Source organism: Phaenicophaeus curvirostris, chromosome 4 (genome assembly GCF_032191515.1).
Source record: "Phaenicophaeus curvirostris isolate KB17595 chromosome 4, BPBGC_Pcur_1.0, whole genome shotgun sequence".
In the NCBI taxonomy this organism is placed as follows: Eukaryota; Metazoa; Chordata; class Aves; order Cuculiformes; family Cuculidae; genus Phaenicophaeus; species Phaenicophaeus curvirostris.
The window spans coordinates 947,408-962,642 of NC_091395.1; the positions used below are offsets into that span (position 1 = coordinate 947,408).

General features: G+C 51.3%; 1 protein-coding gene across 1 annotated transcript; it reads right to left on the reverse strand.

Annotated features, from left to right (window-relative positions):
- Positions 1–604: 604 nt before the first annotated feature.
- Positions 605–10,271, reverse strand: EREG (epiregulin). Its single transcript, XM_069855064.1, has 5 exons — positions 10,116–10,271; positions 3,542–3,625; positions 3,101–3,224; positions 2,385–2,531; positions 605–1,002 (listed from the first exon to the last, which is right to left on the reverse strand). Exons 1-5 carry the CDS (start codon positions 10,159–10,161, stop codon positions 942–944), a joined length of 462 nt encoding a protein of 153 aa, XP_069711165.1. The 5' UTR covers positions 10,162–10,271; the 3' UTR covers positions 605–941.
- Positions 10,272–15,235: the final 4,964 nt, after the last annotated feature.

A 15,235-nucleotide genomic window follows, 5' to 3' on the forward strand; every position in this document is an offset into this window, starting at 1 on the left:
GAGAAGCAATGGGATTAACAGGGATGATTTGGACGGTGCAGGAATCCTTCCTGTCCACAGGGAGCCACGCTCAAGGTGCAGCCAAACCCAGCGGGCTATGCTGTCATTATTTTAGGCCTACAAGATACCTACATCAAGGCAAACCTGTCCTTTCTCCACTCCCAGCCGTACCACAGCCAGAACTGCTGAGAGCACATCTCAAGTGCTGGTGCTGTTTCAGGGGGAGTATTCTTCCCCGAGCAACATGGGCACCCTGAGCTGCCACGTGTTACTGCACTCAGCTGCAGAGCCCAATGGACCTGTGTCGCTGCCTCCCTGCTGGAATCCAAAACACGGATTTCTGAGCACACGGATGAGCTGAGACCCATGCTGCTGTCACACCCTACATGTTGGATAGGCTGCACTGGCATCTGTGTTCTTCCTTGCTTTAATCCTTCCTCCAGTTCTGCCAAATAACCACTCCGTCCATCAGAACTGAGGTGCATTGATATGTATTACTCCTGATACTGCAGCTTCTCCCTCCAAAATTTATCGCTGTGGCTTCAAACACCTCTCTCAGCCAAGCCTCATTTCAATGAAACCATACGGGCATTTTGGTGTTGTCTAGAACTTTTATTTCAAGGAGCAGAATTGTTTTGAACATATTCACAAGAATAAATACAAAATTACTCTCCAGAGTAAGAAGACGAGCTTTTATAAAAATATATCTCTGTCCCATAGAACCACTCGGATCGGGTTCACAACGGGTAATAGTATTTAATATAAAAATAAAACACTGATGATAAAATGCTTGACCTATGCTGATTGGGTCACCAAACAATTGAAATCTTTAACAGTATATAAATATTGTAAATATTGTTAATAAAAATAACATTTAAATAGACGGGAAGCCATGAGGTCCACACAGATGAACCGAACGCTGTCGGGAGCTACCGGTTCTTCTACAGGGCACCAACTTCCTTGTATTCACTGGCGTTCGTTTGTCTCCTCTTGCTTCGGTACCTGGAAGTAGAGAAGAGAAGAGTGAGGTCTGGGATGCCAGTTACTCCAAATGGCTTTCTGGGGAGGGAAGGGAGAAAAAGAACGCTGTACAACCTCCTCATGCCTGTGTTAAACTTCTAGCAGCTAGGCTCTGTCTGTGCTCGCTTCCACGTCTGAGGTTAACTCTCGTGCAGCCTCATTTCTCAACTCTTCACTGAAGGTTTCACATCTGCATTAAAAGTCTCGCTGCTGGTACTAGGCTTGTCTTTGAGAATTCCTGCTGGATCCTTCCCTAACCAGCTAGGCGACCCTCTCCTTGCAACGACACACCATTGAGTCTCCAGGTAGGGGAGAGGAGGTACAGTGGCTATCGTTTAGCTATCGCATCTGTGAGGCTGAGCTCTCCCTCTGGGGGTTGTTCCACCTCTCCACTCTCTGACAGCTGCTTAAGATTCCTTAGTAGCCTGAAGAATGATTCCTGCTGCTTGTGGGTCGTTAACGGAGGAGACTACTGTCCTCCGTGGTAAAGCTGATATAACAACACTCGGGATATCACAGTCACCACAATAACAAGGCAGATAAACAAAATAGCCAGTATCAGTCCAGTTGCTCTTCAGTTCAGAAGGGTAATGGAGCTTGTGAAGGGGCTGGAGGACAAATCTTATGAGGATTGGCTGAGGGACCTGAGGTTGTTTAGCCTGGACAAGAGGAGGCTGAGGGGAGACCTTATTACTCTCTACAACTCCCTGAAAGGAGGGTGTAGAGAGGTGAGTATTGGTCTCTTTGCCAAGGTGAAAGGAGATAGGATGAGAGGGAATGGCCTCAGGCTGCAGCAGGGCAGGTTCAGATTGGACATTAGGTAAAACTTCTTCACGGAAAGGTTTCTCAAGCACTGGCAGAAGCTGCCCAAGGAGGTGGTGAAGTCCTCATCCCTGGAATTGTTCAAAAGGTGAGGAGATGAGGTGCTCAGGGACCTGATTTAGTAGTGGACAGATATGGTTGAAGTTCATGATCTCTAAGGTCTTTTCCAACCTAGGGATTCTACGATTTCTGATAAAAGGGAGATGCCATTACCAAGGAAAGGAACTAGAATTTTGCTGTTCCCTGCCCGCTCCTTGCTTTACCTCAAGGCACCTCTTAAGACAGACATGAACTAACCTAAATGGTCCTCTTGCAGGGTAAAAAGGAATCTGAGCATACTGCTGTCTTGCCTGCAATTTGGAGTACGCTCCATACATAATACTTCCTTTTCTGAACACTTCACTAAGTGCAGCCCAGCAGGCCTGTATATTGAGCCATCTCCATGCAGCCAAGCAAGTGTAGGTATCCCGGCCTGTCTGGACTCACATCTCTGCATGTGCAGCTGGCTCGTCTTCCTGTGCCACGATGGAACGCGTTCTTACCTTCTGCAGATGTAGTAGCTTGCAATGGAGATGGCGATGAGGAAGAGCAGAATGATGATGACTGTCAGTGCCACGTACTCCTTACTGAGGGGCTGTCTGACGAGTTCTGAGTGCACGCAGCGGACACCGGAGAAGCCCACATCACATCTGAGAAGAGACGCAGAATTAGAGACCTTGCTGTGGGGCTGTACTCAGCAGTCCTCAAAGCATGCTACAGGCTGGCCTGCTGCTTCCTCAAGGAAAAGCATTCTGAATTGATGTAACTTAAGCCTGTGAGGTCCCAGAAATAGTTGCAAATGCAAGTAAACAAGGAATACTCTTAAAAATGTTTCAGGAGTCTTTCTTTTTGCAGGCTGAATCCAAGGAGAGACCTTGCTGCTCTGCCTGAGGTTGGGATCTCGTGCTACTGTAAATACAGATGCACAGGGAAGGGCATCAGAATGAGTGTCCCAAGTTTAAGCTGGGTAGGTGACTAACTTCACGTGTCTAGGACTCTCACTGAGGTTTCACTGGAGCCAGCACATGTGCTTAGCACTTGCTTCAGAGCTGCTGAGGTGTGTGACAGATGTACTGCTGCTTTTTAAGTTCTGTGAAGCAGTCAAGTTCTTGGCTGGATTAGTGTTAGAGTATCAAAAGCAGTGAGATCACGTCGTGCGTGGTTCATCTCGACACCCGCCCTGGGGAGGTCTGCAGGGTGCACCGCGGCCTGTCCATACCTGCAGTAGTGCTCGTCCAAGTCCACTATGTACACGCACTGCCCGTGGAAGCAGTAGTCCTTCATTTCAGGCTTGCATCTCGTTATCCCAACCTGAGCCACACGTGGACTGTTCTCTGTCTGGACTGCAAGGAGGTTTTGTTAGCATCCCATCAGCCTTAATTTTCCCTTTTTATTTCCCAAACAACATACAAGCTTTGCAAGTACAACTAAGAATCTCGCTGCCAAGTGACCTTCAACGCGATAGCATGAAAGCAGGAAAGCTTTCTGGACAGGGAAAGTTTTTCCCAGGCTGGAGTTGTACTGGCTTTCTCCTTGGGACTTCCACATAGGCTATTTCTGCTTTTACAGCAGAGTTCCCACCTAAGCCAGAGCTCTTCTGCTGAAGAGGCAATATTAAAGGAAACGTGTGCTTAAAAAGCGGCTCTTGTTCAACACTTACTTAGCGCTGTTGTGCAGTTCTCCATTTCCCCAGGCCCACACAGTGGGATCACCGTCGTGCCCAGGACTGCTTGCAATAGGTAACCTACAAGAGAATAAAAACAAGAGTCAAAACCAGAAGCTTTTCAAGTACAGTGAAAAATTTAAGGTGCACTCATTAGGTTAACACAAGAAGAACAGAGGCTTTTCATCTTGGTAGGAAAAATCTAGCAGTGTAAGCTGAAAAAATACAGGTCTGAGTGATTTGCTGCCTATGTAATGTGAAGCAGTCCAGAGAAACACCTCTGAAACACAAACTGTGAATGTAGAACAGAGACCAAATAGAAACCTGATGTCTGTGCCCACCTCTCATCCATCCTCTCTGAATGAAACCGGGCAGGAACAGGCTTGGAGAGGTTACACAGGGGAGGCAGAAATCAGCCCAACTCGGTTATGTTTGGTTTCTGACTGTCTGGCATGGCAGCTGTGCAAGGACAACAGCCAAAGTTCCACAATCAGGCATGACAATCTGGCAGTCATTGCAGAAGGAGTTCTGGAGATCAAAATCCAGACGTCCTTGAATCACAACAGTCCCCAGGAGAGAATTTCCTGGAACTCAGCAAGTCCCAGCAGCTGGCGACTCAGTACGCCCAGTGCCGAACCATGCTCAGCACCCCACTGCCGGCTTCAGAGACCACACACTGCTTGACACTAAAGCTGCTCTTGAGCAGCCAAGATCTTGCCTGGCTGCCTATGAGCAGCCTGAAAGGCTGGGCAGTTCCTGCATAAACTCCCACGCCTGTGTTGTCCTTCAGCTAAATTCCCACTTGGAAAGACAGTAAAGGCGAGACACCAAACCCTCTTCACCTGGAGACCGTGTTAGAGCGGTTCTTGACCACTTCGTGGAGCCTGGGCCACTGTCACTTATCTCAGCAGAGCCCCAGAGGAGAACAGGGACATTTCTGTCCTCCCTCACCATCCACTCTGCAGAAAACAGCAGCTCAGCAGGCTCATTGTGGGTACCAGACACAACAGGAGATGCACCACGCAGGCTGAGGAGCTCCCACAGCAGCTGCAGTTCCCTCCTTACCTTCTCTCAGATATGGCTTATAGAGCACTTTGACACCTTTCAGGCTGTATATTGCTGCACAGACACAGCTCTCGGGTATCCCACTCGTTAAATCAACAATTCCAAACAGGATTTGAAGGCCAGCTCTAGCACTCGTAGCTTCATGGACGGCCCACGAGGAACAGGCGATGTTTGTCCCAGCTGGCTGTGAATGCACTTGGCTGACACTCCTGCTGCGGCCACAAACTAACCTGCTGGTGAACTGCTTAGCCACCACCCCCATGCCACGGAAGCCTGTAATTGGTGTCTTTGGGCTGTTTGCCTCCATTAACCTGCCAGGTCATGCATGGCTAATGGCAGGAGTGCGCCTTCGTAATTTCTTGATGGCTCTAATTCAGCTTCGGTTATTAGAAAGTTGCATTGCATTGCCGTGCTAAACCCAGCAATGATTTATGGATTTCCTGCAGCTCATCTATTTCTGGGTGGCTAGCAGGCTTCCTTTCAGCTTTTCTCCAGCTAGACACAAAACCAGCAGGAATGTTCATCTCAGAGGGACGGGGTTTTTGTGCCTGTGTTCCTTTAGAAACACCGCTCCTTCCCCCTACCCCCTTCTCCATCATATTCCTTGCTGAGCTAATAAGCCAGGTTTCCAGCAGGCTTTAGAAGACACGGGCTAGTTCCATCAAAGCGAGAGCCACAGTAACAGACCGTGACGCCAGCACTTTGACTGCTACAGACCAAGCCGGAGCCACCTGTGCCCGCCAGCGTGACTCAGCAGGACCTGCCTTTTGCTCCAACCAGGCAGGACCAGCAGGTTTACTTTCAGGGTGGGATTTTTTTCTCTAACATCACTGTGCTCACTATAGATTTCATCAGAAACAGCAGTTTAAGACTGGTGTAAGGCCAATTTGAGTTGACATGACAGAAAGGTGCTGTGTGTGAAGGATGAGGCCACCAGCTGACAGCTGCTAGCAGCTCAGGTACTGCTAAAACAGCAGACTTGAGAGCTGGTGTCCCTAAAGTGCTGGGAAAAGAAGGTTTACCAAGTCAGTCCTTCTTCCCGAGAACCAGGGGGACATTCCAAGAGTGCTCCATGGGCTAAATTCAGGGAGCAGCCATGGCACAGGACAGGTCTGTCCCACCGAGCAAAAGCCATCCCATTGAAGAAGGGATGCTGGACTCCTAAGAGCAGTGAGAATCCATGCCTTGTGGCTCCAGCCCACTCTCCATTCACCACTGCCATCACTGCGGTGTGAGGTGCTACAGCGGGGTTTGGTCTGGGGCCACAGAGCAGTAACAAACACAAGTCAAGGCAAAATACGCTAGAGGTAACGGAGACACCCACTCCTGTCGTACTTAGTTCAGTAGCTGGATTAAGCCATCTGGTGATCCTTCTTAGCCTGCCTCTGTTTCAGCTCGTGTACTTCCCTGATCCAAGCATAATCAGAGCAGTTATTTTTTAACCTGAAATTCCCTGTCCAAGAGACATCAGAACCCAGCTTTGGCCTTTGAGAGACTCAGACCTTGGTACATGAGGGGCAGCTCAGCAATTCCCTTTGCTCCAGAAGGAGGCACCGCTTTCCAGCCAGAGGAAAAGCTAAAACCTGTGAAGGGCAAATTCAAAACAACCTCCTACACCACCTCACCAAGCCTTGCCCCGTTCCAGCCCTGCATGACACCTGACAGCCCCTCTGGCTGCAGACACGTAGGCTGGGAAGGCTGGAGTGCAGGTGCCGATATCTGCTGACACCCAGCATTACTTCCTGCACTCTGGCAAAGTTCTTCCACCTCCGTTCCATTTTGCCCTTTTCCCCCATGCAAATATTTCTCCTCTGACATCAGTGGGAGGGGGATCCTGTGGGAGGATAAGGGATCCACACACAGCAATGGCAAAGGAGAGCTTTTCCCAGAACAGCAACCAGGTGATATCTAGCAAACACGGGACGTGGGAGAGGTAGTTACCTTTTTATTCCTTCACTATTCGCTAAGCAAATAACTCCACAGGGTACAAGATAACAGTAATGAGATGGTGGATGTTCACGTGTGCCTTGCAGGAATGCAAGCGCTGCGCTCACTGCTACACCCCTAGCGTGGATGTGCAATGCTGCCTGGAATTGCAGGTACCCTGGAAGGTCAACACTGGCAGCAGCAGCTGTTACAGGAGCAGGAATCATGCTGCTCTTCACTCGTCCTTCCACAAAGGAGGAAAGGAGCTAATTATCAGCCATCCACTGAAGCCAGGGACAGCTTCCAGTTACATGATGACTGCTAAGGTTGAAGGATACACACACAGGATGCACGCAACTGAGAATGAGTCTTTTTACAAGATTCACACCTGTTTTAAAGGGGAACTGTCAGGATTCTGTGAGGTCAATCATCATTTGAGTTGGCTTTGCCTGTCACTGAGATCGCTTGTACCAGTCCATCTGAAGAAGCCTCTGTGAGGCTACTTCACATTTGATCTCTCTGCCACAGTAGCAGTGCGCACTTTCCATGTGGATTGCGTTGTCAAAGCAATTCCAAGCACAAGGATGTCCAGATGATGGAACCTGGAGGACCTCAACCAATTTCAGCTCTAGAGGCAGATCAAGGCAGATCCCCATCACCTGATTTCAGGCACTCAGCACATGTCTGACTGTCCAAGGGTGCCTTCCTAACATGGAAGTTAGCCAGTCTGCCCCACTGGCTTTGTGAGCGTGGCTAGTATCACCCTTTAACTCTAGAGCATTGCCTCCCAAACCTCTGCTGTTAGTCTCCCTCGCCAGCCACAGACGCCTGCAGGCCACCTCAGACACAGTGAGCACCTCTGGTGATGAAGGCCAGAAGAGCGGTTGTGTTCTAGATGAGGATCATGGAAAGCCTTGCCAACAGCTTACTCTCACTCAAGATTTGGCTGTGCAACCGTACCCCTCGTGCACACCAGCTACAGCATCTCTAGAGTCCAGGCTATCCATGCAGGTGGAACAGTTTTTCCTGGGAAAGGGGAAGTGGTCCTTCAAGATAATTTTAACCCCATCAGAGCACACCTCCACAGCCTTGTGCTCAGGATCTGGCTGCTGCTGTATGTTCTGGGTAGGATGCACATGGTGCCTACCTGCCTGATCATCCCCATCAAGGTGGGTGCCCAACACTCCTCTTCCTGAGATGAGACATACAGGACGTGCACGTTTCTCTTCTAGCCCATCAAAAGGAGATGCTGTCAGCCCTTCCCACCCCGCACTCCCCTGTGGTCTGAGTGTGTCTGGTCCATTGTCAAATGGAAACGGAGGCACCAGATGCAACGGGTTGGAAGAGACAGGCTCAGATCAATTCCCCTCAGGGTAACCGGACAGAAGTGTCTACAGATGCTTCTGGGAAGCAGCCCCCAGACCAACTCATCTCACATTTGGTAGCCATGGCTTCAGAACCGCCGACTGAAAGTCACAGATGCCCAGGGCCAGGCTGGAGCAGCCCTAAGGCAGCCCTGGAAGCACGAGCCTGCACAGGAAGCCTGTCGCTCCGAACCTGCTACAGGTCCACACGGCCACCTCCACCACTGCGCCAGGACTTACCCTGAAGAGAGAAAATGCAGCTAATGACATATCGCGTGCACTCAGTTATCTCGGCACGGCTTCCACCCCTCTGGAGGCTGACACACCAGCGATCTCATTCACACACGACCCCTGTGCCAGGGCCATCCTGCTTGCCATCATGTGTGTGGGGGCAGAGGTCCCTCCAGCACAGAGCAAGCAGAAATCCATTATTGCTTCCAGCCAGACCTGTCAGCCACTGACACTTTCCACATTTCCAGACTCAGGGTCCTCTATGTTCAGCCTACTTGCCAGACAAATGTGATGCAGGGAAAGGTAAGGTCAGCAGCTCCTGGAACTGCCCAGTAAGTCTGGAGATCCAGGGCCTGCCTTCTCCACTGAGAGGGCATCACAGTGATGGCAAGGAGACCAGTGCCAAGGTTCCTGCTGTAACTCATGGAGAAGGCAGGGCCTAGGCTTGGCTCCATCACTGCCACAGCTCCGTGGCTCCCCAGAGGTGAGCAGCTGCTCTCTCCCATTGCTGCCTTTCTGCTGTGTATTCAATAAGCCCACAACAGCTGAGATGTGAAGCTGACAATGACTGTCGCTTCAGCCAGGCAGGGAGCCTCCTGAAGTCTGGCATTACACCAGTGACAGCCGGCCTTGCCAGCTCCTGCCAGTGGCACTGAGTTCTGCTTACGCTGCTGATCTGGGAGGGAAAGGCAGCCAAGCGTCCACACCGCTTGTTATGATGCCATCCAGCTATGACTAACCTATCCCTTACCATGAGATTTTGTGCCTGCCCCGGAAACAAATAAATCCATATACAAACCCATGAAGACATACCAGTTCCCTCCAGTGCTGGCTCTGTGCAAAGCACAGCTGAGTCACAGAATACAAGATGTTTTTACCCCTCTGTCCCAGCAAGCAAGATGCTGTGCAGCAGCTCATCCATAAGCTGTCATGGAAATACCTGGCCAAGGTGAAGGATAGAAACTCACCCTGCAGTGGGCTTAGCACGAGAGGCAAAGTCTGCCCCAAAACAGAAATCTTGGGAACTGGACTTCCCCATCGACTGTGACCCTGAGCTCAACACACGTGTGCGAGAACAAGCTTTGTGATTAAAGCAGCATGCGAGTGCACCAGGTCTCGGTCTTGCCTCCAGCACTCGCTGCCCACGCAGTTCCAGTCACCCAGCAGGGTCAGCTCTTGGCAGAGGTGTGCACCGAGGATCAGCGGTTGCTCCACGGTGCACCCAGGCTCCAGGGCTCCCAACGCTCTACGGATGGACACATATCCACTCTGGACTTTCAGGTATGTCATGCCATGGATTAACAAGCTCCAAGCAAGAAGATGGAGGTGTCAAGCAGAGGGAGGCCACAACATGTCTCTGCTGCCACAGGGATTCACCGGCTGAGCTCACCCAGAGCACGGCCGGGGTGAGGGTTGCAGGGCCAGCCTACAGACAGGACAGGACGAGGTGAGAGACAACAGACCTGCAAGCAGAGCTGGGAGAAGGGGAATGGATGTTCACCTTCACCCAGCCATGGGGCACACCAGGCATCACACAGACCATGAAATGTCCCACAAGAGCACACCACGGATGAGAGCTGTGTACTCTGCTCCTCAACTCACACAGCCACCCAGGTACACCCGGCCCTGCCCATGACTTCATCTTGGAGGCAAAACCTGTTGGTTTCACCCAAAGGCAAGTTGAGCTTTGGATTCTGACAGAGATTTTCCAGCAGCTAGAGAATGCCTGGCCCATGACACAGTGCTTGGTCCCCTCCAGACCCCACCAGCCCTGCCTGGCACCAAGAAGCCAGCTGTCCATCACAGTGCCCAGTCCCCTCTGGATCCCTCCAGCCCTCCGGGGGCAGAGGAGATGTCACAACACCTGGTCCCCTCTGGATCCCTTCAGCCCTGCCCGGGGCAGGGGAACTGTCAGAGTGTCCGATGCCCTCTGGATCCCTCCAGCCCTCCCGGGACGGATGCGCAGCGGCTGCCCCGGCACTCACCGAGGAGCAGAACCAGGCTGCAATCCCGCAGGCAGCCGGCGTCCATCGCCCTCGAGTCCGGGGAAAAGCGGGAGCGGCGACACCGGAGGAGGCGACAGCAGGAGAGGAGGCGACAGCAGAGCCAGAGGAGGCGACGGGAGCGCTGTGGCTGCCGGCCGCGCCGCCTCGCACCTTTATGGACCGGCGGGACAGGCGGGGCATGGGCCGGTGATGAAACCCAGCCCGGGGCTGGTCCCGAGCCCCGACCTCCCCGCCTCCTGCCCCGCCGCCCCCTCTCCGGAGCCCCGAGCGAGCAGCCCGGGCACCTTTCACCCTCCTTATCTCATTGGCATCACTGCCAGGAGCGCACGGGGTGGAAATTCCACTGCTCCCCCGAGCCATCCCGCTGCGGAGCTGGTGCCTGCAGCTCACCGGAGCGACATCTGCCCCCAGCAGGGTGCCAGGCTGGGCACGGCTGCCTCCTGCCTGCGCCCACATCATCCGTGTGGGGCGTAACGGGGCAAAGCTGCGTCTCCGGGTGGGCTCTGCCCATGCACAAAGGAATCGGGGCCACTGCACGGCCGCCAACACAGCCTGCACGTCACTCCATGTTCAGGGAACACCACAGGGTGGGCAGCCAGAATCAGAGAATCCTGGAATGGTTTGGGTTGGAATGGACCTCTAAGCCCACCCACTTCCACCCGCTGCCATGGGCAGGGACACCTCCCACTGGATCAGGGGCTCCAAGCCCCATCCAGCCTGGCCTTGAACCCCTCCAGGGATGGGGCTGCCACGGCTGCTTTGGGCAACCTTGGGCCAGGGCTTCCTCACCCTTAGGGTGAAGAATTTCTTCCTAATATCCAATCTAAATCTTCCCCCTTCCAAGTTAAAGCCATCCTTTCTCATCGTATCACTCCATGCCCTTGTAAAAGTTCCTTCCCAGCCTCCCTGCAGCCCCTTTCAGTACTGGAGGCTGTTGTTCTAAGGTCTCCTCGGAGCCTTCTTTTCTCCAGGCTGAACAACCCCAATTCTCTGAGCCTGTCCTCATACCAGAGGTGCTCCTGCCCTCAGATCATCTTCATGGCCTCCTCTTTACTTTTCAAAGTAGCTGTAACTACTTGACTGTTAAGTAATGGGAAGATCTGTTGTTCCCAGAAACTGCCCAGGCTGTGTCTAGGCAGAGGGCTGGAGGGGGAACACGGCACAGGCACCCTCGGGCTTTCAGCCCATTGCAGCCAGTCCAGGTGCTGGGGGCTGTGCAGTAACTTCACAGTCCATTCCTGCCCCTGGCACCGAGGATCCCTGGCAGCAGCACTCGTGTGCCAAGAGACACTCCAGAAACACCAGAAGATGGGAGAGAAGGGAAGTCAGCAAGCTTTCAGTTCCAGAGCCTTCAGCAGAAGAAGGATATGCATTTGTTAGAGTGAGTCCCAAGCAGGGCTCAGAGATGATCCAAGGCCTGGAGCACCTCTGCTATGAGGACAGGCTGAGAGAGTTGGGGTTGTTCAGCCTGGAGAAGCGAAGGCTCTGGGGAGACCTTAGAGCAGCTTCCAGCACTGAAAGGGGCTCCAGGAAAGATGGGGAGGGGCTCTGGATGAGGGAGGGCAGGGATGGGAGGAGGGGGTAGGGTTTAAAGCTGAAAGAGGAGAGATGGAGAAGAGATCTTAGACAGAAATGTTTTCCTACAAGGGTGGGGAGGCCCTGGCCCAGGTTGCCTAGAGAAGCCGTGGCTGCCCCATCCCTGGAGGGGTTCAAGGCCAGGTTGGATGGGGCTTGGAGCCCCTGATCCACTGGGAGGTGTCCCTGCCCATGGCAGGGGGTGGGACCGGGTGGGCTTTGAGGTCCCTTCCAACCCAACCCATTCCAGGATTTGATCATTCTGTGATTCTAAATCCTCTCAAGCACCCTGCTGAAGCCCACATGCACTGTTGCTATGTCAGGCAAGGCCTTGTCCAGTGCTTACATCCCATCACCAGACAGCAAGGGATACCCCATCCTCAAATCCCACCTGTACACACCTGCCTGAAATCCAGTGTGTTTTACCTAAATGAGCTGCTGGGCAGCGATGGTTATTCTTTTTCCTTTTAAAGCAAAAACCTTCCTCCTCTGCCCTTCAGCTTACCATCATCAAAAAAGGCAAGGTAATACCCAGTTGGAGCATTGCCAGGTGCAGTTGATGACTCAAGTATCCATAATTCCTCCATATCATAAGCATTTACGATACAGAAGAGCGAACTGTAGGAGATACTGCAGAATGCCATACACTGTGCCCCCACGTTCAGATGGCAATTTTAAGTAATAAACACATGAATTCAGGGAGCTGGAGTAGATCGAGTACTTACAAATAGTACTGCTTATGGTGGGAGCGCTTCCTTAGGTCTACAGCAGTGTGGAGGTGCTGAAATGACAAAAGGCAATGTGTTACTCCAGAATTGTGTGCTATTTGCTAATTATCCAAATGGAATAAGAGTTGGCAAGATAAATGTAACGAAGATCAGTGTGAAAGCAGTGTTTAGAGTTCGCCCTCCACAAGTGGCACGTGATATAGCTGGAATCTTTCTCTGAGGCCCTTCTGCTCTCCTCCAGCATCAAGGTCACAGCGTACCCCCAAACCTCCAGTGCTCTGCTTTAAGATTAGCAAATGGTAGCTTTTTTTTGATGCCACCTGACTGTTTCTGTTTCCTCTTTAACTTGGGCTGATCCCCCTTATTAAGGATTTTATTGTCTGCTCTTTCAGGGATCATAATGAGCAAAGGAAGGAATTGCAACAATTAGTGAAGCATTTCTGTGTGTGGGCATACAGATGCCTTGAAAAGCAGCATCACAGTAGAACTTCCACTTTGTAATTAATTTCACCTTTAAATTCCTGCATGATTTATCCTCTGAAAGAGAGCATTAATTATAGTCTTGTGCTGGTATCCAGATACCAAGTAACGCTGACACAATTGGAGCAATTCATTGGAATTTCCTCTTTCAGATTTAAATATATGGAAAACAAGTATCATCACACATCTTTGTTTCATCTTTCTGTAATATCCTTTGTCTCATGGGATGTGATTCCGCACCTGGCATCCCTGCTTGCGGCTTTCACCACCCTCTCCTCTGCGTGGAGGCCACCTCTTTGAGCAAGGTTGGCACACACCTTTGGAGCCAGTTTTCCAAGAGGCCGTTCACACCAAGCAGTGTCTCCCTGCACCGATAGGCTAGTTGTAAGGTAGATGGATTGCATCCCACGGATCTGAGCCCGGAGGGACATGTCCCTACAGTGCTGAGAGGTAGCACTGATTGGGCAACATGAGCATCACGGGTACGCTTCAGCTTGTGGCCTCAATTGCAGCTGGGGTGAACGGGCACACCCAAGTCACGGCAGTGATGGATTGATGCTGCTTGGCATCAGACCAGCGGGCAGCCCCCACAACACTTTAACATTTCAGGACCTTCTTCTTTACAAAGCGTGACCGGGATATGAGGAAATACCTTGAGAACTTGTGCAAAAGACTTATTTGCTTTTTGTCCTCTTGCAATGGCTCAATACCCATCTTTAAAGAAAAGCTCCATTTACAAAGAACAGAGGTGCAACTCAAGCCCGTGTTGTGCTTGAACCTCTTTCAGTGTCCCTTTTGGAGGAAGCAGCAGATTCACAGCAGAGATTACTTCAAGGGTATTGGTTGAGCTTTGTCTTTCAGGCTATCTATCACTGCTGACACGGAGGATCTTCCCTGACCAACATACGCTTTTCAGCTTAGAGAGGAATAAACAGAATCATAGAATCATGGAATGGCTTGTGTTGGAATGGACCTCAAAGCCCACCCACTTCCACCCGCTGCCATGGGCAGGGACACCTCCCACTGGACCAGGGGCTCCAAGCCCCATCCAGCCTGGCCTTGAACATCTCCAGGGATGGGGCATCTACAGCTTCTTAGGGCAAAATACCAATTAAAAGTAAATTTCTCTCTGTTTGAAAATACTTTTCCTTATGGCAATTTGCTGTAGAAGAACCCAGGTATTTCCAGAGATGAACTGCCACTTGTAGGTGCGTGTTTTGACATAACTAATCCCATACACAATGAGGGACGATGCTACTTACTTCACTTGCTCTCTGTAGGAATTGCACTCAGGTTTACACATCGCCCTTGGGGAGATGGATCTACACTGGCTTTGTCTCTCAAGACCTGTTAGCAAAATCAACATCTTTTTATTAGGAAACATTTTGGGAACAGGAAGAAAATCACTCTTGGTCTGGCACTGAAGTCCTTGGTACTGTTATACATGCACAAAGTACCAAAAAGGTATAATTTTCATAAATCCTTGGGCAAATCAGCCAGTGTGTTGGAAAACAGCAGAAGTGCACACAAAGGTGTATGTGCAAGACACATTTGTATTTACAGCAAGTTTCCATAGATTCATACAGTTGCTTGGCTGGAAAAGACCTTTGAGATCAAGTCCAACCATCCCTGCCCGCTACTAAACCATACCCCTGAGCACCTCATCTGCCCATCTGTTAAATACCTACAGGGATGGGAACTCCACCACCTCCGTGGGCAGCCTCTGCCAGTGTCCAAGAATCCTTTCTGTGAAGAAATCTTTCCTGATGTCCAGTCTGAACCTGCCCTGGTACAGCTTGAGGCCATTTCCCCTTGTCCTATCACCTGTCACTTGGGAGAAGAGATCAACATGCACCTCTCTGCAACCTCCTTTCAGGCAGTTGTAGACAGCGATGAGCTCTCCCCTTAGGCTCCTTTTCTCCAGGCTAAACAGCCTCATGTCCCTCAGCCACCTCTCATAACCCTTGTTCTCCAGCCCCTTCCCCAGCTCCGTTCCCTTCTCTGGACGCGCTCCAGCCCCTCAATGTCCTTCTTGGGGCAAGGGGCCCAGAACTGAAGCCAGGATTTGAGGTGAGGCCTCACCAGTGCTGGGTACAGGGGAAAAATCAATTCCCTGCTCCTGCTGGCCACACTGTCTATGATATAGGCCAAGATGTCATCAGCCTTCTTGGCCACCTGGGCTACTGCACAGCATGAGGGATCCCTGAGAAACACTCTCCAAAGAGCATACGGGTAACTGGGCTGCAGCTCGTGTGACACCATTCTCATTTGACTTATGGAAAATTATTATTAAAGTATGAAAATTGTAAGTGGTAA